This window comes from Neofelis nebulosa, chromosome 10, assembly GCF_028018385.1.
Source record: "Neofelis nebulosa isolate mNeoNeb1 chromosome 10, mNeoNeb1.pri, whole genome shotgun sequence".
NCBI lineage: Eukaryota > Metazoa > Chordata > Mammalia > Carnivora > Felidae > Neofelis > Neofelis nebulosa.
In genome coordinates, this window is record NC_080791.1 from 38,038,176 (window position 1) to 38,059,192 (window position 21,017).

The 21,017-nt window shown below is 35.0% G+C and overlaps 1 protein-coding gene across 2 annotated transcripts; it reads left to right on the plus strand.

Annotated features, from left to right (window-relative positions):
• Positions 1 to 219: 219 nt before the first annotated feature.
• Positions 220 to 18,762, plus strand: FAM76B (family with sequence similarity 76 member B). 2 transcript variants are annotated; one of them, XM_058687407.1, is made up of 10 exons: positions 220 to 698; positions 1,519 to 1,583; positions 2,451 to 2,505; positions 3,540 to 3,695; positions 5,466 to 5,665; positions 9,175 to 9,222; positions 9,413 to 9,493; positions 10,159 to 10,291; positions 12,984 to 13,085; positions 17,594 to 18,762. In XM_058687407.1, the coding sequence occupies exons 1-10, from the start codon at positions 612 to 614 to the stop codon at positions 17,681 to 17,683; spliced, it is 1,017 nt and encodes a 338-aa protein (XP_058543390.1). In that variant the 5' UTR covers positions 220 to 611; the 3' UTR covers positions 17,684 to 18,762. The 2 variants fall into 2 exon arrangements, with proteins under 2 accessions (XP_058543390.1, XP_058543389.1); XM_058687406.1 differs by having other exon boundaries at positions 224 to 698; positions 10,156 to 10,291.
• The last annotated feature ends 2,255 nt before the right edge of the window (positions 18,763 to 21,017 follow it).

The following is a 21,017-nucleotide window of genomic DNA, read 5'->3' on the forward strand; positions in this document are numbered from 1 at the left end:
GAGAAAAAAAGACTGGAGGCAGAGAGTAAACCTCCGTCAACAGTTGCCCAATTGGATTGGGGAGTTCTCACTCAAACCTGCGACTGGCTGCTAGATACAGCTACTGAGGGCTTTGGGCGGGGCGAGTTTGAAGCGGATTTCGCGCGCTGATAGCGTCGGGCTGTCATTGGCCAGCAACTTCCTCCCTTTGTGGGAGCTCCCTGCGTACCCGGGGTTAGGGGTTGGGAGGAGCGACCGAGTGACGCAGTAGCCTTCCCAGCCAATCCGAGATGGGGAAGGGAGGCCGAGAAGGAAGCGGATCCGCTGCCGCGCAGCTAAACCGCATCGAAGTATCCTCTTCGTCTCCCTCCGCCGCTATAGGGGCCTAAGCGGGAGCGGCTGGGACGGCGTCACTGAGAGGGCTGGGGGCGGAAGTGGAGGCGGAGGGAGACAGTGTCGACCGCAGGGCCTTGGGCTCTCGCGCCGAGGCTCTGGTGGGCGCGAGGCAGGGGAGGGGGAGGAGGAGGAGCCCGCGGCCGGGGCGGCGGCGGCAGCGGCGGCGCCCGACTTCCCCGTAGGGCCCCGCCTCGGAGCGGGCTGCGGTGGAAGAGAGGAGGAGACTGAGGAGCAGGATGGCGGCCTCGGCCCTGTATGCCTGCACCAAGTGTACCCAGCGCTATCCGTTCGAGGAGCTCTCCCAGGGCCAGCAGCTCTGCAAGGTCCGTGGGCGCTGGGCGGCGGGCGGGCGGGGTTTCCTTGGTCGGAGCCCGAGGGAGCTGGGTGTCCGCTGCACTGCAGCCCGGCTCTTTTCGCCGGCGCCTTCGGAGCTTGGAGCTCTCCTCAGCCGGGACCCCTTTATCCGAGGACGTGGGCATCAGATGGGAAAGGCCCCTGAGAGGAAGACCAAATTTTGCCCTCTTCCAAGGCGTCCCAGGAGGGGGCCGGGCCCCAACAACATTCAGGGGTCTCAGGGGTGGGGCTGAGTGAGGAGGCAGCCACCTGTCTATGCCGCAGAGACCCTGGGGTGGAGATGTTTTCATCTCGGTTTTCTGCTTGGTCTGTCCTCTCCTTCCACCGGGAGGCAGGGGACGGTTTTTGCACTTTCTTGCTAGGAACCTGAAGCCGCAAAGCTGATGGCATCCTTCTTCCCTGTCCAGGAAAGCGAAGCGACTGGTTTGGGGACAGAATGCTCTATGATTTGGAGCTCCTCCCATCCCATTAAAGCCGGGATGCTGTCTGTGAGCAACGGTGCAAAATATTAAGTAGTTTCACATTTAACCAACCCTTAAAATCGGCCCTGACAGCTTTCTTAATTTATTTGTAGCATTACCCCCATATCAAATAAAGACAAAGACACCTATGCCTTCCCTAAGGAAGTATGCTGTAATTGACCACTTACATGATAAATCACTCAATTGGGTCCGTTGGGGGACAGGTATTGTTGATGTTTTAGAGATGTTTAGGTTGTGTAATAATCTTCTACCAGAAGAGTGAAATTTGGGACTTTGAGATAGATACTAATATATTGTCTTATTACAGGAATGTCGGATTGCGCATCCTATTGTAAAATGTACTTACTGCAGATCAGAATTTCAACAAGAGAGGTTTGTATACTGAACAGTTTTTGATTGTTAAAGACAGCACTGTCTGTAAGGAACACTTGGGGGTTGTCGTCCCGTATTTGTATTAAAGTGTTCTTAAATGATGGTTTAGCTTCTTAAATTTTAAGTTGTAAACCGTTTATGTGTGGTGAGAGAGACCGTGTTGCCAAAAAATGGTCTTTTTGTCACCTAGACTTCAGTTTAGACATGAAGAAAGGGAGAATAAATGATTGCATGGAAAATGTACAGCTTTGCTGTCAAAAAATGGAAATACAAACAGTTACTATGAAGCTTAAAAAAAAAAAAGACAAAACATCAGTGATGACATGGACATGAGGAAAGGTCTATAATATTACCAACTACCTTCCAAGGGTGAAATCTAGTAACTTGTTACCAGTAGAAGAACAGTACATACTTTTTAAGAGGGTGATTCCTGTTAAGGATCGGGGCACATACAAGAGAGTAGCCTAAAGAGAAGGACAAATAATTTCTTCATGTGTGGATCCTGGCATCATCCTAGTGGACAAGACCCTGAGGAAGGTTAGGTAGGCACGGAGATGTGATGCTGTCCATAAATGGTGGCAGACGTGAAGATTTTGGAACTGGATAGAAAACACGAGGATTTTGGGGGGTTTTGTTTTCTATACCAAGAAATATATGATAAAAATGTATAAAGACATTTATCTAAAGTTAATGAATAAAGACTGAATTTGAATAATACACATCCCTAAAAAGATCTTTGGTCTATTTTAGAGTAAGTTTTAAGAACTACTAAAGCAAACAGATCCAAACTATATTTGCTTTAGTCCAGTGGTGTATTAATTACCTCAGCTATGTAAATTTGCTCATCTATATTCAATTCCTTTTCAGCAAAACTAATACAATATGTAAGAAGTGTGCTCAAAATGTGAAGCAATTTGGCACAGTAAGTATGTCTTACATTTTTATATTTTGTTATTGTTACTACTCAACATTTTTCACAAAGACGGACCTTGTAAAAAATATGTATTGCTATGTCCTTAAACATTCAACACATTGAAATATTTCAGGAAAGAAGTTTTCTGTAGATAGTCTCATTGGAAGATGACAACATTTAACAGTCATTTTATGGACACGTGTATATTGAATTTGATCGTGAACTTTATGGTTTTATTCCATAAAGACTCAAACATAGCAAACAAACTTTTCGTTATGGAGAACCCACTTATCTAAAGTTTGCATAATCACACTTTTATCCTCTCTTCAGAACCTCTGACAGTTTTTACATAACAGCACAATTAGGCATTTATTCACAAAATCTTGACATTATTCTAGAAGAAATTTTGTGTTATGTGTATATCACAGACATTAGTATAGTAAAGTCATGGTTACCCAAAGTGCTGGCCTTAAGTTTCTGTAAAATCCTGTATTGTCTTTTGAGTATCAAAGAAAATCAAGGTATGTTTATCATAATTTAGATTGAATATGGTTGTGCCAGTTCTTAAGTTGAAAGCTCACATATAATATATATTCTTTTCATCATCTTTACCTGTAGATGAAGAAGTTGTTAAGTGTTTTTTTTTAATAAATGAAAGAGTAATTAAGCTAACCAGGATATGAAATTAGTTCATTCTCCTAAATGCTGAATATAGGAAACTTTTGTATCAGTATGTACCTTTATTTTCAGTCTTCGGGATCTTTGTCACATGTAGCTTTTATATTATATGATATACTCTTCAGTCATAAATACATTTCCATGATCTTATGTAACTATTTAATAGAGTTAAGAAAAAGTTGCATGACTCTAAAAATAAATGTTCATACATAAATAGGAAACATGATAAATGTTGTTAAATATGAGAGGGCGACATACCTGACAAAATTTTTTTACTTGTTGCCTTGATTAGTCCCAGAAATATATTGTATACTGGTGTATGTTTTACTGAGCAAATGTAGTAAAAGTGTGTATCTGTTTTTCAGCCTAAGCCTTGTCAATACTGTAACATAATTGCAGCATTTATTGGTACAAAGTGTCAGCGTTGTACAAATTCAGAAAAAAAATACGGACCACCTCAGACCTGTGAACAGTGCAAACAACAGTGTGCTTTTGATCGAAAGGAGGAAGGAAGAAGAAAGGTATTTATAGTATGATATCTTCTGAGAATTAACTAAAACACCACACAGGTGGGAAGTTATTGTGATGAATGCACTAATACCTGATGTGTCCTTTGGGTCCCTGAAAACAAATAGTTAGATGGAAGAGTAGGGACAGTGCATTTTCTTCTTGTTGCATCACGTACAATGTGTGTTGATTAGTTGAGATTACTGTATGTTGAAACAATATTCTCTGATGGCTGTTCTGTACCATTTGGTCATCCAACGTCGTGTTCAGAATTACTAATTGCTTTTAAATCCTTTCAGCTACTTACCCTTTTGCTGGTTGCATGAAATTGCTGGTGTGAAAAAATACCTGATGGCACATTAACATGTGTAATTCAAAGTTAGTCTTGTGCCTTTTGATTCGGGGCTTAGTTTTCAACCATTGTTTGTTTTTTTCTACCTACAGTGACTTAAAAAGTATGTGTATGCCTGTGCCATTCCTCTGCTGATCAGCATTCACACAGGCCTCCTGTTGTCTGTCAATTTCAGTTGATTTGGAGGATGACTGTCTCTTTGAGAAGCAGGTTCCTCCCCAGGTTCCTCCACAGCAGTATTTGTACCCTAGTTGTAAGACATGTCCCTCCACCACTTACTGTGTGAACAAGTAGAAGAAAGAAAATTTTTTTTCTACAGGTTTAGTCTTAATTTTGGAAAAAAGTCTCTTCCCTTCCCGCTTGACACATGTGCATTTGATCCTCATTATTTGTGGTAGTTAGGTTCTATAAAGTTGCTGCAAACACTGAATTAACGAATATTGAACTATTGCTCCTAAGGGGGCAGTACAGGATTAGGTTCTTGCCTGTGGTCACAACGTTGTGATTAGTTGATCAATACTTAATCTTGTTTTGTGAATACTTCTCTTCAAAGATACCTTACTTGATATAAATTGTTTGATTAAATGAAGTCATGGCAAACGCACTATATGCCTGAATGGAGTTTATCCAACATGTGTATTTTCTACATAAGGTACATCACAGCCTTCTCGTGCTAAAGAGCACTATACATCACTTCAACACTACACTTGGGGTTCATTGTAAGCAGTGGAATCATCAGTAGAAAGCACAAATGCAGAAAACATGGCACTAGATAGACCATGCAAAGGACACTTGTTTATGGTATAAGAGCTGAAAGAAGGCAGCAGAGTGTCACCTTGTTAAACTTCAGCAGGGAACATTTGCTCTCCAGCTACAGAAATTTCTTGCTGCTGTGTGCATGTTCATGAATGATCCCCAAAGCACTGTAAGTTGATTTGGGGATTACAGATAAATTTTAGCAAGTAGGTTGTGAATTTGCAGATAGGAACCTGCGAATAATGAGAATCAACTGTATATGTCATTTAAGCTCTCCTTGTTTCCCAAACTAACAGTTTTCACTGTGGTGGGAACTACTGTGTCATTTAGTAAATACACAGTGAATTAAGAATTCTGGCCAGTGCTTCGGTAAGATCTTTGAAGCACATTATCAATTTATGCTTTTTTCCTTGTAATAAGAAAAGTTTCTCCAAATTAAAAAACACTTCAAAACTAATGGAGGTCCATATATCATCCTCACCAATTTTATGATATACCAAACAAGCGTTTTCTGAAGTTTCAGTGAAGTCTAATTTTATTTCCATTTTGCAACAATCTCAGTGTGTGTGTAAGAGAGAACACGAGTGTGCACACAGGAATTGAATAGTTTATCTTACCTGCTTTCACTTATACTCAGTTTAGAGGTACCTTTAATACAAGTATTTTCTTTAAAAAGGTTGATGGAAAGTTATTATGCTGGCTCTGTACTTTATCATACAAGAGAGTTTTACAGAAGACAAAAGAACAGAGGAAGAGCCTGGGATCTTCACATTCAAACTCATCTTCTTCATCTCTTACTGAGAAAGACCAGCATCATTCAAAACATCATCACCACCATCATCACCATCACCATCGTCACAGCAGTAGCCATCACAAGTAAGTACTTTGAAGTCATGTTTTCTAAAATTCTCTTGGCATTTTAATGGCGTATATAAGCGTTTAACTTTTTGCAGACGCTAGTTTCCGTTGTACATAGTAAGCATCTTGAGTTTAGGGCTTTTTCCCTACTTTATTCAGTGTACAGGCATACCTTGTTTTATTATATTTTCCTTTATTGTGTTTCATAGATACTGTTTTTTACTAATTGAGAGGTTGTGGTAACTCCTGTTGAGCAAGTCTATGGGCAGCCATTTTCCAACAGCTTTATCTCATGATCTGTGATCAGTGATTCATAACTTGCTGAAGACTCAGATGGCATTACCATTTCTTTAGCAATAATATTTTAGTTAAAGTATGTATATTGTTTCAGATGTAATGCTATTGCACACTTAATAGACTATATAGTATGGTATAAACATTACTTATGTGCAACTGGGAAACAAAAACATTTTATTTGACTTGCTTTATTGCAATATTCTTTTTATTGCATGGTCTAGAACTGAACCCACAGTATCTTTGAGGTAAGCCTGTATAAAATTATACACAGGAGTGTGTTTAGCTGTTTACCATAAAAATATAGGTAGGGCATTAAAGAATTATTATATAAAATTATGATCATTTGAAGTCAAAATACAAGTAAACCAGAGTTAGTTAATGCTTCATTGGTTTATGTTATCAAAGGCCTCAATATTCTTTTTTTGTTTAAATGTTAGGATTTTACTTGTAAAAATGTTTACAGATATAAATACAAATCACAGTCATATGGAGTTATGTTTATCAGTTATCATTAATTTGTAACTTGTTTTAATTAAACCAGTGACTAGGATACATACGTTCAGTGTTTTTGCAGAACAAATTATAAGACTCATTTGTGATCATGATAGAAGCATTCTAAATCGTGAAGGTTCCAAAAGTGTATGAAAAATAATCTCTTAAACTAGTAGTACTTTGTTCTTTTTTAAAACACATAGGCAGGAATTCTGTTTGAATATAAACTGATTTTTTTTTAAATTTTTAATGTTTTTATTTATTTTTGAGAGAGAGACAGAGCATGAGCAGGGGAGGGGCAGAGAGAGGGGGAGACATAGAATCTGAAGTGGGCTGCAGGCTCTGAGCTGTCAGCACAGAGCCCTACACGAAGCTTGAACTCACAGAGTGTGAGATCATGACCTGAGCTGAAGTCGGACGCTCAACCGACTGAGCCACCCATGCGCCCCTAAACTGATTTTTAAAATGCCTTGGGAGGAAAAAGTTATATTGTAGTAATATGTGTGTAGTATAAAGTTGTTTGAACTGTGGTTTTAGTCTTCATGGAAAAATCAAGAATATTACAACATAAATACAAATCAAAATGGAAAAAACAGTGACATGATAACCAATTTTCGGAAGAATTTATTTTTCACCAGAATTCTCTGTGAGTCTTTAAAGGTCTAGACAGGTAAAACATAAATTCATTTATAGCAATTTGATGCCTACAACATTTAAGAATACGTGATATTTTTAGAATATAATACAGTTCTAATAGATTTGATTTTAAATTGTAGGCAAGCATTTATTACGAGGTTTTATTGAGGTAGTGATGTTCAGTCGCATTTTTTCCATTTGCCTTACCCTGTCATCGTGCTTTCTGGATGTCACAATAGTGGAGTCCGTAGTGACTTCTAATCTGGCTATTCTGAAGAAATCTTAACGGTGTTTCTGTCAGAATATCCCAGGGAACAAAATGAACATCTTTTTTCTGCTCTTTTAAGAAAACATATGACAAAATAACTGTCATAATGATATATTCCTGAAACTCAACTGAAGCATCCCTTTCCTTTGTCCTTTATAAATTTTTCTTAGCATGTGATAGGACACACTGAGAGTATGTTTATAAAGATCATTCTGTGACAGTAACTTCATCTTTTGAAAGAATAACAGGTTTCAAAAGTAAAGGTAATAAGGATTGTATTGACCTTTAATTTTTTTTTTCCTTTTTATTGCTTAAGAAATAAAAATACTGTTTTGTATTTGATGGACATAGACCATTTGATGAGTAGGCAGTCCGTTTGTGAGATCCTATTTTAAGTTCACTAGATTGGAACAATTATGAGGAGCATACATGTTGTAATATATAGTAATGGGTGGGGTTAGAGGACAACAAAAACAGATCAGTCTGGATCCAGGAATGGCCATCTCAGAAAGCAAAGATGAGAATTCTAAGTGTTTTCCTTAAATCATTATTAATGTGATTATTCTCACATTATTGTGATTGGAACACACCAACTGTTCCAGATCACTTGGAGATCTGGATAGTGCTATTCATGTGTGGCTATATGGTTTGCTAATGCTTATAATTAAATTTGTAAAAGAAATGGCAACTGAATTCCTCAGTAGGGTTGCCATTTATTGCCACAAATAAAGAGTAACTCAGGTTTATAGAATTACGGCATTATTTCTCCAACTTGGTATTTATCTTATGACTGATTCTAAAGAACATAGTCTGACTTTTTCTTTTTTTACTTTTGCTTTAAAAACGTCTACAGCTACAATAGTGGATTTTATACACACAAATGTATATACGTATTTGTATTTATTGTATATACACAAGTAGTGTATGAAGTGCTTTTATGTACGTAAACTCATTTAAGTCTCATACACTTATAAGGTATATATCATACCATTTTGCAGATGAGGGAACTAAGGCTCAGGAATTTTAAGTAACTGGCAAAATGTCACACAGCCCACGTCTTCTCTGACACCTTACATTGTATAAATATGTGGCATCTGGTACATAGGAGATGCTCTATTCACAAATCAATAAACGAAGGGTTAGTGCAGGATTGGCTGATACACAAGTACAGGAGAAAAGCACGTAGGATTCATAGTGAATTATAAAGTGGTTATTAGTGTTACGGCATATTGGGAAAATTCATAATACAGCATTTAATTGTAAGTAAAAGTAAAATTCGTTTTTATTGTGAAACTTCGCAGTTTTTTTCAGCATGACTGTTCCAGAGTACTGACCAGAGAAAGATCTAGAGACTTTGGAAAGGGTTCTAAGGAAAACTAGGAAAGAAACAAATTAAGACATTTCTTGGTTCAAGTTGACACACTGTTCTGAGCAACAGGAGTTACTCCAAAGGAGAAATCTTCATACAGAATTATTAAGAAGGCCTTAACTTTAAAGATCAAATATTTTCTGTCTGAAGTAGTAAGGGCAGCCTAAGTATGATAACTGTCCTACTTTATAATTGTAGAACCTTATCCTGGTGAAGAGAATTTAATCCCTATAACTGTACCTTTGTTAAAGAATTTAAGATGGGTAGTACTTGCTTGATTAGAAGTTATCTCACTAGAATGTGGTTTATTCAACATATATTATCTTAGTTTGAAAATTTAAGTATGTCTTCTCTGAATAAAAAAAATTCTAAACCTGTGTAATTTGAGTCCATTGGGAAGAATGCTGTTAAGCATAGATGTATTAAATAAATGTTGTTGTTAGATGTCATTTATGTATTTTTCAGAATCAGCAATCTGAGTCCAGAACAAGAGCAGGGACTGTGGAAACAGAGGTAAATATGTTAACATATTTTCTGAAGTATTTTGAGACGTATTTTCTTTTTAACGTGACTTCCCTTTAACTTTGTTACTTATGCTTTTAAAAAATCAATGATGATCGGTAATATTTTAGAGGAAGAAGAATTATCAGGTGGTGCCTCTGCCCTTTTTACTCTAATTATTGTTATTAATGTTTGATTTCAGCCATAAATCCTCTGCAGCAATTCAGAATGAAACTCCAAAGAAAAAGCCCAAATTGGAATCTAAGCCATCTAACGGAGATAGGTAAAAATGAATTCCTTTAGCGCTGTGAAAATTCAAGTTAGTTGAACAGTTATGGTTGATTGCCAGCTATTACTAGGTAAAAGAATAGAAACATGTATTTTCTACATTGACTTTTTTGAGTCACCTAGAAGAGTAACCATAATCCGTTAAAAATTTTAACTTAATTTTGGCAATAAGCAAGTGGCACTGAACTGTTGTTCTATTTGGGGAATAAATTTGGGTTTTGAAAAAAGAAAAAAAAGGAAAACATCTGAATAGAACATTCTATTTCTTTTAATTATTCTTCAGTGAAACACAAATCTAATGTGATATTTTAAATTGACCTGCTTGGAAAATGTATTTAAATTTGAAGTATTATGAGCGTGAGTTTGTTTTAGTTCATTAGCCAAAAGTTTGCTGATGTTACTGTACAAATTGGCTGCCTATTGCTTTACACTAGAAGTATTGACCCCCTAAAAGCTAATACTGAATTATATTTCTGCAGGTGTATGTAATGTGTGCCATTAGTAAGGTAATTTGCCAGTTGCATCCATTTCTGTCAGGTACATATTTTTTTGCATTAGCCTTAAGGATGTTTGTGGAATTGTCTAATTTATGCAATTTGAACACCTGCTAATTTTCCTTCTACTTCATTTAACTGTGTTTTACTTTTTTCTTTTTAGTAGCTCTATAAATCAGTCAGCAGATAGTGGGGGAACAGACAATTTTGTCCTTATAAGTCAACTGAAAGAAGAAGTGATGTCACTTAAACGTCTCTTACAGCAGAGAGACCAGACCATTTTAGAAAAAGATAAAAAGGTAAGGACATGGTTCATTGAAGCCTGGTAAGATTTACATCTTGACTTTTGCTGGGTAATTGCAAATTTTATTAGACTTCAATAACTTGGTAATGTTTATTGTGTATGATTCTTACGAGACACATTACAGAAGCCAAATTGGAACATAAGCCATCTAGTGAAGATAGGTAAAAATGGTCTTTCAGAATTTTAGTTGTAAGAATTAACTGAGGGCTAATTAGAATTGTAATATTTGAACATTAGTTTTTATTAAACCTGTAGTGTAGAAACAGGCCTGATGTCTTCATTTGGAAATGACATGTAAATGAAATATTATGTGAATTCTTACGATTTAAGAGGGTAGTTGAGTCTTTGACATACTAATCATATATGTATTTCACTCCAGATCAAATAACTGGTGAAAAGTAGTCCAAAGGGAATTTCCTGTGTGGTGGTCAGTGATTAGAGTTAGGTGTCTAAGATCATTTTATAAGAAGTAAATGTATTTATTAGGACTTTGTTTATCAGTTAGATTAAGAATATCAAATATATTGTCAGGTTAGTGAAAAGTTATAACACTTTTTTTGTGTGAACTTGAACAGAATGGTTTCACATCTTTGGTGCTCAGTTTTTTTTTTTTTTCTTCATTTTAAAAATGGGAATATTGATACCATCTCATGAGATAGTTGTTACAATTACATGAAAGTATGAAGTACTAACAGCTCCTGCCACATGTTGAGTGTTCATAGCTGCTGTTATTGATGCTGGGTCATCTTTGAGGGCAGAACCTATTTTTGTACTTGTTTATACTCTTAGACTATCTAGTTTGACTTACTTCAAACATCTTATGCAATAGGAAAACATTAAACGTATTCCTTTTAAAATTGTGAACAAGACACGATTATAAATATGTGTATGAATTATCGGTCTCTGAGTATCCATAGTGTTGCTTGAATCTGAACTTTTTCCTTTGGCATTTCACAACTTTTGTGTAACAGTTTTCCTATGCTGTGATGGTTAGTAGTTTTAAGTTTATCTTAATACATTTGGACCTTACTTCAAGCAAATTCAGTATATGAAATTTAGAATTGATGTAAGATTAAAAATAGGACAGTAATGATTGTCATATTTTTTATGGTTCTTTTAATTAGCAAAATTTTATGAATTACTGAGCTTTTATGGAAATTTATTTTATGCACAAAATCTTAGAGACATTGCTATTGCATAAAGATTTATCTGTATTAATCTAGGTAAAAGTTGAATGAAACAGTAAGTTGACTATAAAACATTCCAAATGAATTGTGGAATTTTGACTGTTTGAAATTTTTTTTCCGTAGCATGACTCTTGTATGTAAGTGCAGTTTGTTGGAAGTTTTCTGCTTTTGTTAGCATTCCTTTTTTTACAAAAACACTAACAGGAAAGGAAATAATAGTGTCCTAAGAAACATAATAATTCTTAGCCTAAAATAACTACATATTTGCTATTTTTTCTTATGATGTAAATGTAAGATAACCAAGGTGTTTTCTTGAATTTATTTCACTTTATTCAGTGACTTCTAGAGCTACCCATGTACTAGATCATGAGGATTCAAAGATGAATAAATAAATAAGACCTGATTCTTCCAGAAATTCATAATCTGAAGGCAACACACAGTGGAGTGACAAGAATAATTATCTTAGCTGATCTGATGTGAATTGACATTTCAGAACAGGAATTCCTTTGTTAATGTAGAAAACAGGGAGAGAATTCAGTTATTCTTTGAATTTGGCAAAAGCAAGGGCTTTTATTCAGACAATAAGAATATAATACACCATGATTCCTTTCTCTTTTTGCTGTTATACATCTTTGAGGTTACTGGCTAATTACAAAACAGAAGTGCAAATCTTTAAAGCTCATGTAATGAAAACCATTTGAAAATAACCAGAAGTTTTCTTCTCCATGGTTCTGATAACAAAATGATAAAATATGGACTTATTTTTTTAGTTTGAGCTCATAAATATCTTGTATTTTTATGTATGCCACTGATACTTAAGAAAAGAATGTAGCTTTCTCAAACCACTGACTTTTTTCTTGAATTTGTCTAATTTAGCCAAAATTTTAAAGTAACTCCCTTTTCTTTCTCATTCCGTGTTAGTTGTATTTCTGTGCTTTGTTCTTAATTTTACTTCAAGTCTTAGGTGGTATTAGATACATAATTCTGGACATAAATTTTAAAGTAAAAGCAGTATAGCTTATGGTTGATAGAACCATTCCTCTTTGTACTTCACCCAGTGTGAAACCTTCCTTTTTGTTCATGAAAGAATATTTTAACCTGAAACCACTTTTAACATTTAGTTTGCTTATGTATAATATGAAGTATGTTGTCATTGAAGCATTTTTCCCCGGTATTGGCCATTAAACTTTTTTGTTGGCATAGTAGGTGCCAAACTGTATGTCCAGTGAAACCATCTTTAAATTGAAACAAAAGAGGCATCTTCTCAAAAGTTTTACTGACAGTTTGGTATTATCTTACCATTAAAATACACTGTACTAGCTTTCATTTCACAAAACAAATTCTAAATAGGTTATAAGACTCAGGAAACTGCTAACATTTTCCACTTCTGTAATGAATTGTGATTTTATAATGAAGTATGTTGAAAATGTGTTTGTGCATGTATATATATTACACTTTCATACACACATATTTATGTATATATGCTTGTTTATCTCTCAGCTAACCGAACTAAAGGCGGACTTTCAGTATCAAGAGTCAAATTTGAGAACAAAGATGAACAGTATGGAAAAAGCTCACAAAGAAACTGTGGAACAACTTCAGGTAAATAACATTTATGTAAACTGTTAGGCAAGGAGGGCTAACCTTGCTTATAATTAATAGTGTATTATCTTGGACTGGTATTGGTGTCCCTATTTTAGGTGTATTTGGTGCTTTTTCAACTTTAATCTTGGTTTTATAATACTTCTTAATCCTGCTCCCCTTAAGTGTTATTGCTTGAAATCACTTGATAGGGGATTCAGTCTGTTAATTCTGAAAACTTCTGTCTAAACTTGATACAGGGTTTTCAGAGGAGGATACCGATGGAGTATGTTCAATTGATCATTGGGTGAAAGCAAAAAATTAAAAATTGGATTCATGAAACTAAGGTGAAAATAAGGTCTTTAGTACGTTTTATAAGCATTCTTCCCGTTTTCTCCCAGATAATGGGAGGTGGGCATACAAAACCAATTCTTAGGGACCTCAAGTGGAGGAAATTTATGCCACATGCAGTGATGAAAGGCAAAAGAGTGCACTTTAACCTTCATACTGATGTTCAAGGTGTTCAGTAGGATTCTGCTGTGTGCCGCAGTGGGCAGCTTCTAGTGATCTAGGCCAAGGCCAGCCTCAAGATAAGCATACTCAGGAGGATTTCAGTGTATGTACAACTGAATGGTGAAGCCAAGGGTCCCCATAGTGACAAAGACGGCAGTATCTGATATCCGGCATGCAGAGATGGAGAGCATCCAGCAGGGACACGGATTATTAAGCCTTTTTTAAGCCTTTTTGCACCTAGGTTTTGTAAATTTAGAAATCAGACCACACTAAATTAATTACATGTTCTGTTGATTTATAGATTCTGATGTTTCTAGAATTAATCTTTGGGTAACAGGGTTTTTAAAGTTCAGTAGTTTTAAGTCATAAAAGCATAGAGGATGCGTGCCAGTTCATAGACTGCAGATGGAAAAGTGCAGCTTCAGAAGGAAAGGATTAATACTGCCCTGGGTTTTCAGTCATTGTAGCATCAGGGTAAATGTGCTGTTCCTACCTTTTGGTTTGTAATTCTTCATACTTCTTTGAAGGTAGCTTAAATTGAATAAAATTGTAAAGTGCATCTAGGAACCTGCTGAAATTTGAGTGATAGCCCTAGTCTTAATGCTTACATTAATGATCTTACAAAGAGTTTTAAAGGGAAACCTTGTGTGGAACCTAGCACATAGTAGGCACTCAAATAATTTGTTGAATGAGTGTTGATTTATGGAAATGTCCATCTGCCCTCTGTCCTGAGAAATTACCCATATGATTAGGGTTCTCGTACATTATCATCCACCAGCAAATATTTGCTTTATGGTATTCTTATTTTTCTCATTCATTTATTAATACTGAATGATTACCTGGCAACAGAAGCTGTTGATAAATGATAAAATGATAAAACTTAGTACTTCTCAGTGTTCAAAATAGCAATTTGTTGTTTTATTTTCCTGCTGTAAGCACAGAGGACCTTCTTTTTGACATCTTAGTCTGATTGGTATCTTAAGCCTAACTTTTCTTGGTCGGTTGCTGAGGTTTATATAATAGAAGAGCAACTGATGTTTATATAGAAGCATGAAGTTTCTAACATGATTTTACATAGGCTGTCTTGTTTGCTCTTTACAGTAACTTTGAGTTCCCATTTTACAGATGAAATGGTAGTCATATAATTAATCAGAACTGACGTAGAAACGTACATCTTCTGATTCAGATTAAACTGTACTTTCTCCTGTGTTCCCACCAACTCAGGTCACTCAGGTTTCTGTTTAATCCTTGTTATCAGACCACTTCCCTATATCTTTTGTGTTACTGCTGGAGACATTCTGTTACAGTTGTATGCCCTTTTTTAACTGTACTCCCTTCAACCATGTACGAGTAGGGTTTTCTGCCTAGGTGTGTAAATATAGTTAACTATTTTTCTTATCTTTTTGTGATAAAATACTGAACCTGTAGCAGAAGACTTACTTTGTTTTAATAATTCTCAAAACATTTTTAATTATCAAACCTGGGAAATAAATCAGTGAGCATCACAAGGCAAAATTATGCAAAATACCAAAATAAACAACCTAAGTTGTCTAAAAAGACTACCAAATAAAAAATTCTACCTTTTGTTGAGGAGCTAATAAAGGGAGAAAGGGAACAAGCTTTGAGTGCCTACTATGTATCAGACTCTGTGTTAGGCTCAGTGTTTTATATATTTGGTTAGTTATTTCAACTCCTCTCAGGGTGGTGACATTTCTGTTTTACATATGAGAAAATAGACTGCGAGTTTTTGTAACAAAATCTGTATGATTTCAGATAGTCTTTCCTTTAGGCTAGTGTTTCTAAACATTTTTAGCTTAACTTGTTGAGTCTTAAATGATTTTTTTCAGGGTGCATAATAAAGAAATAACATTAGGATAAAAATTTTAAATGCATACATATTTAAGTGTTGCATTATAAAATGTTTTAATGTACCTAAATTAGAATAATACACATTTGGGCTTGTCTCCATTTAACAACTGATGCACTATTTATTTTTCTTAAAGGCTTTTTTCTTGCATAACTTATCAGCAACTAAGTTTATTAGTGATGTGATTAGGAGACTGAATAAAGGCAAAGTGAAAATTAGCTGCTAAAAAATTAAAAGGAAGAACTGCTTTCAACACTTAATGTTCTTGTGTTTCATACTTAGAATATGAAAATTATGAACTCTTTAATTTTTGTGTTTGCTTCTAATTGATGACTGAGGAAAGATAATTCAAATATTAACTTTTTAATGATTTGGTATGTCAATATAAAAGGCTTTGCATAAAGAAAACTTAGATCTGATGGCAATCTCTTTGAGGCACATCTGCAAACATAATTTTCTTTATGTCCTTCACTAATCTGTATTTTAAATTTTCTGTTAAGATTTCTGTTCTTAGCAAGAGTCTATTATAATTATAAGTTACATAACATGTAGCTAACAATAAAAAGAAAACAATTTGAAACTAATAACAGTGGCTAAGGCTGGTCAGCCGAGTAATAAACCAGTTGATCATTGGTATACTCACTTGACTTACCACTAACTACCAGACATTCTCATTATTTGTCTTCTGAGTTTCTCACACTGTTTAATTTTAAAGGAAAAACAAAAATCCTTTTAAATTCTTTATGATTTTCTAGATTTCATATTGAAATTGAATTTGAAATTGAAACTCTTAATTACCATCTTATTTAACAACTGTTAGAGAAATGCTATATATGCAGTTGAACATAAAAATGATTAGATGCACAAATACGAGATAGTTCTATGAATATTTGCATTTAAGAGGTAATAGGTATTAATTGGGGAGAGTTTGGTTGAAGAAAAGTCGGGGAGTGGAGGTACAAAGCTTGGAAAAGGTGTATGTTTTCATGAAACTGGTTTAAGATGGGACACAGAGAAGGGGGCAGGGTGTTCTCTTGCCCTACAGAGGCCAAATTAGAGAAGATGAAGCACCGGGGTTAAAAAGTATATCTAGGTAATAAAAAATCTTGAGATCTGTGAAGGAAAATAAATGGTATTCTTCCCTAAACCAGAGAAAAAAATTTGTTCTTAGGGCAGTGCTCAGACTCTAGTCCACTGTCAACACTCTCCACACTTGGGCTGAAAAACTCCAAAGGTATTTGATTATGAATGTATTTGTAGATATGGAGGGCCCTTATTACCTGTGCTTCCACAGTTAAGAGAGGCAAAGGCAGTCAATGTGAAAATATTCACTTGAAGGTCGTCCCTCCTTACACATTCCTCCTCACTAAACACTGGTGATTGTCATAGTGCGTTGTTTCAAGGACAGTGTCTTTGTCAGTGGTCCGTGGAACGTTTGCATGATGTGCACAAACAGTTCAGATTGAGGGCAAAGTGAAATTTTGAATCTTTGAAAAAAAAGCTTCAACCTTTCACAAATCTGAAAACAGTGATGGTGTGTAAATGTTCAAATTACGTCAAAACCAGTACCAAATGACTGTTACGGCAATTAAAGGAACACAAATAAGATCAGACAGGGTGCTTCAAAAAAATTGTTTGAAGAGCATTAGGTTGAGAAAATTGGCAAAGTGATAAAGAGTGAATATTTTTGCAAAAAGGACCTCTTATGCTTATTCTATAAATAGGTAAATATATGAAAGATTTTGTACAGTTTTTGGGCAGTATTCCTCCCAAATCATCACTTGAGTCATTATAAAATGTATTTGCATTTTACATCTTTAAGATAAAGAACTGAATATGTTTTCCTTATTTAAAATTTGGTCCTCTTTTAAATGGATTCACTCTGAGTTGCCTTTTTTCTAACTGATTGTATCTTTGACATTTACATTGACATTTTACAAAGGGGGGTGATAAACCAATCTAAAATTTTCCTTCTCCATATCCAACATTAAAGAGATGAACCTAAATATACTAATTCTTTCATTTATTTTAAGTGCTTCAATGAAATCTTGTTCTATAAGTGAAAAGAACAGCATTAAATAAGTAGTAATCTTCAGTGTGACTTAATATTTCAAGCATTTTTCATCTTAAATGTTTTTGTCTCCCACAGGCCAAAAACAGAGAACTACTCAAACAGGTCGCAGCATTGTCAAAGGGTAAAAAGTTTGACAAAAGTGGAAGCGTACTAACATCCCCTTGAGAAAGTAGTTTTTCATGTAGTGTTTCTGCTGAAAATGTACATTTGAAAAAAAATTCTGTGAAGCCCTTAAATTCTGTGTAGTGGAGAAATATTTTTGCACACCAAATGAATTGGCGTGTTTCCTATTCACTTTTGTAACTGATACACAGCATTTTTTAAGTTGTAAAACGTTCAAATAAAACTTCAACTGGTTTGAAGTTACTTTTTAATTATTTGATATCCAGGAACTTTTTTGCCAGCAATAGTATTAAACACTTGTAAAGGAGTGCATGAGTAGTGCTCTTTATAAAATGCAACAGGCAATAATAGATTACGGTTTTCAGAAGTCAGAGCAGCAGGGTTTGGGTTGGTTTTGTTTTGTGTTTTACACTATGCTAATTTCAGATAAAAGTTTGCAATTTAGAAATACAAAAACTTTTAAACAAGGAAAATGGTGAACACTGGTTTTTTGGTAATTGTGTTTTTACTTTGCATCAACATGAACTTAGGAGAAAATCATGGTGCTTTTATTAAATGAACTTCAGAATATATGTAAATATGTTTTTAAAAGTTACATCATTAACATTAGTTAGTAAACTGGTATTTTCATTATTCGTATAGGAATTAATGTTTATTGTACAGTATCCAAGGTAAAATGTGTTCTGTTTTGTACAAACTACTGTAGATTTTTACTTACAAGTGCCTTTTTGCCACCTAATGTTTTTATTTATAGGAATGCCGATCTTTTGTACATACAGTTTGTTTTAAAATCATGTTTAATAAATGTTTGTATATAAATGCATATGTACAGAAGCCTATTTCAAAAGGAAATCAAAGTTGTTAGTAAAATGTTTGAGTTTGCATTAAGAACTAATAATGCATATAGACTCTAGATGATTTTGTGGTTTGTGTGTGATATGAGAAGCTGTTGGTCACTGAATTCATTGAATTATGTAAAAATACTTCCCCAAAGATTTAATTTTAAATTGTTTCTGATAGAGTAATTTTATTTTTTATGTCCTATGGCTTCATGTTCATATTTTGTGAGTTACATATTTTGCTTTCTTTTTGTTTTATAAAAGTTTTTTAAAAATTTATAATTTTTCTGCAGTGGTCCATATATCTGCTTTCCCTATAATATGTGGTTATCTAAGTTAATATTTATGTACACCGTACTTGATTTGTAAGTTTAAAGCAAATCTGGAAAAATTTAAATAACTTAAATCAATCCATGATTATCTTTGAATAAATTGGAATCTACTGTAAGATACAGGCACTATTTATAAAAAAATTATATCAGAGTCTTTAAAATTGTCTATTAAAGGTTAAGGTAGGTTGGGATAGGTTATGTAAAGTTATTGACTAATTATTTTCTGATCCGGTGGTTTCCAGTCTTTAATGGAATTGATCTCCTCCTTAATAAATGCCAGTTCAGACGTTTAGTTCAATTTTAAAGCAACAGGCATTGCTAGATATACTGTATAGAGTGGAAGAGAGTGCCTTCTCTTAGGAATTTATGGGCAAGGCTAAATTTGTTTTAGTTAAACTGTTATTAAATTTATTAGTTTTAAGTTGTTTTTAAACAAACAATGATTATGAATGTCACATCAAAGATCATCTTTCCTCAGAACACAGGATGATTATAATTGTTTTTAAGATAACTGGTGTTTTAGGAGATTATTCCTATAGCTTGTCATTATACATTGATACCAGATTAATTCTTTGTCCAATTTGAAAACATGTAATCTAGGGTAATTTTGAAGTAATAGCAAAAAGATTGAATCAGTCGGACTTGGAAAAATTAAATCAGTTTATTTTTATGAGCTCTTCATGCAATAATCTTCCTAAATTTAGTACTCTCAACAATGGTAGGTAATGCCTTCTTAACACAGATTTTAATGTTTGCAGGATTTGCTAAATTCGTAAGATACTCATTACCTTTCTTTAAAATTTATAACGTTTTATATTCTGGTTTCATAGCCATTTATCAGTCCACAGAGGTCATTATGATTTTAAAAATAAATTATGTAATAGTTCTTATAACTTGTTGGAGCTGCTACTAAAAAACAAGGTGCCCCTTTCCCCTTTTTTTACAAAACAGATTAAAAATTGAAAATCAGTCTAAATGATTAAGCTTTGTAAATTCCAAGGCTAAAGCCTCTTAGGGGCTTCACAGTATTTAGTCCTAATTAAATACCATCTCTCTATTCCATGACCGTATTTTATAACTTAATTTTTTTTGCAAATTGTATAAACTAGTAATTGAGTCCCAGTCCTGGATCTGTAGTGTATTGACATAATGAGCTGATAATCTTTAAATGTGGACCTGTAAGGAGATACTATGGTGTGCCGTATTGTGCTTTTTAGCCCGTTTTCCGCAATTAATTAGCATTTACCAGTGAGGGTCGTTTTGGCCCAAGTTATTTATGTATTAATAGCCTGTGAATATTGCAGTCCTTTTTAGATTGTATTGGTCTCAAGATGCATTCTGCGGTGAACCTGGTAAGCTGTTCACATGTATAGACTATTGAAATACTGTACTTGTACACATCTGACTGTTGACATTTTGTACTTTTTTCTAAATCCAATATTTCACAATAAAAACGTGTCAAAAAAGTTTTGTATTAGTTTCCTATTGCTTCTGTAATAAAATACCATAAACTTAGTGGCTTAAAATAGGAAAGATGGATTCTCTTTCACAGTTGGCAGGACGGTTCCTTCTGGAGGCTCAAGGGGATAACCTGTTTGCATGCCTTTTCCAGCTTCTGGGAACTGTGTTCTTTGCATTCCTTGGCTCTTTGCCCCTTCCTCCATCTGCAAAGCCAAAAAGTGTAGCATCTTCAAGTCCCTCTACCTCTGTCATTATGTCTTTTCTCTTCAGTCATGCTCTCTCCCTTTGCTGTCTCTTATTATCCCTCTCAAGGACATCATTGAGTCCATCTGGATGATCAGGAGTCTTCCTATCTCAAATCCTTAGTCATTTCTGCACTCCTTATTGTCACATAAGGTAACATATTCACAGAGGTTAGAACATGGACATCTTAGAGGACCATTACTGAGCCTACCTGTAAGCTTCCATCTACATTTTCCCAGAATGAGGCTTTACAACAGCAGATTTGAGAGAACTGGCTGAGGCAAACATTTAGTTTTGCTGCATGTTCAGTAAGACTGCTTTCAGGGAACTCTTACTGAGATACTGAGATATTTTCAAGGTAACAATAAAGCAAATAAAGCCATAGGTAGTTACGGTTTTGCAAACTTTGGAACATGACTAAAACCAGGCAATGTTATTTGATAGAACTGAGTTAAGGATCTGATTCTTTATAGTCCAGTTGGGGAGACCATAAACATGAAA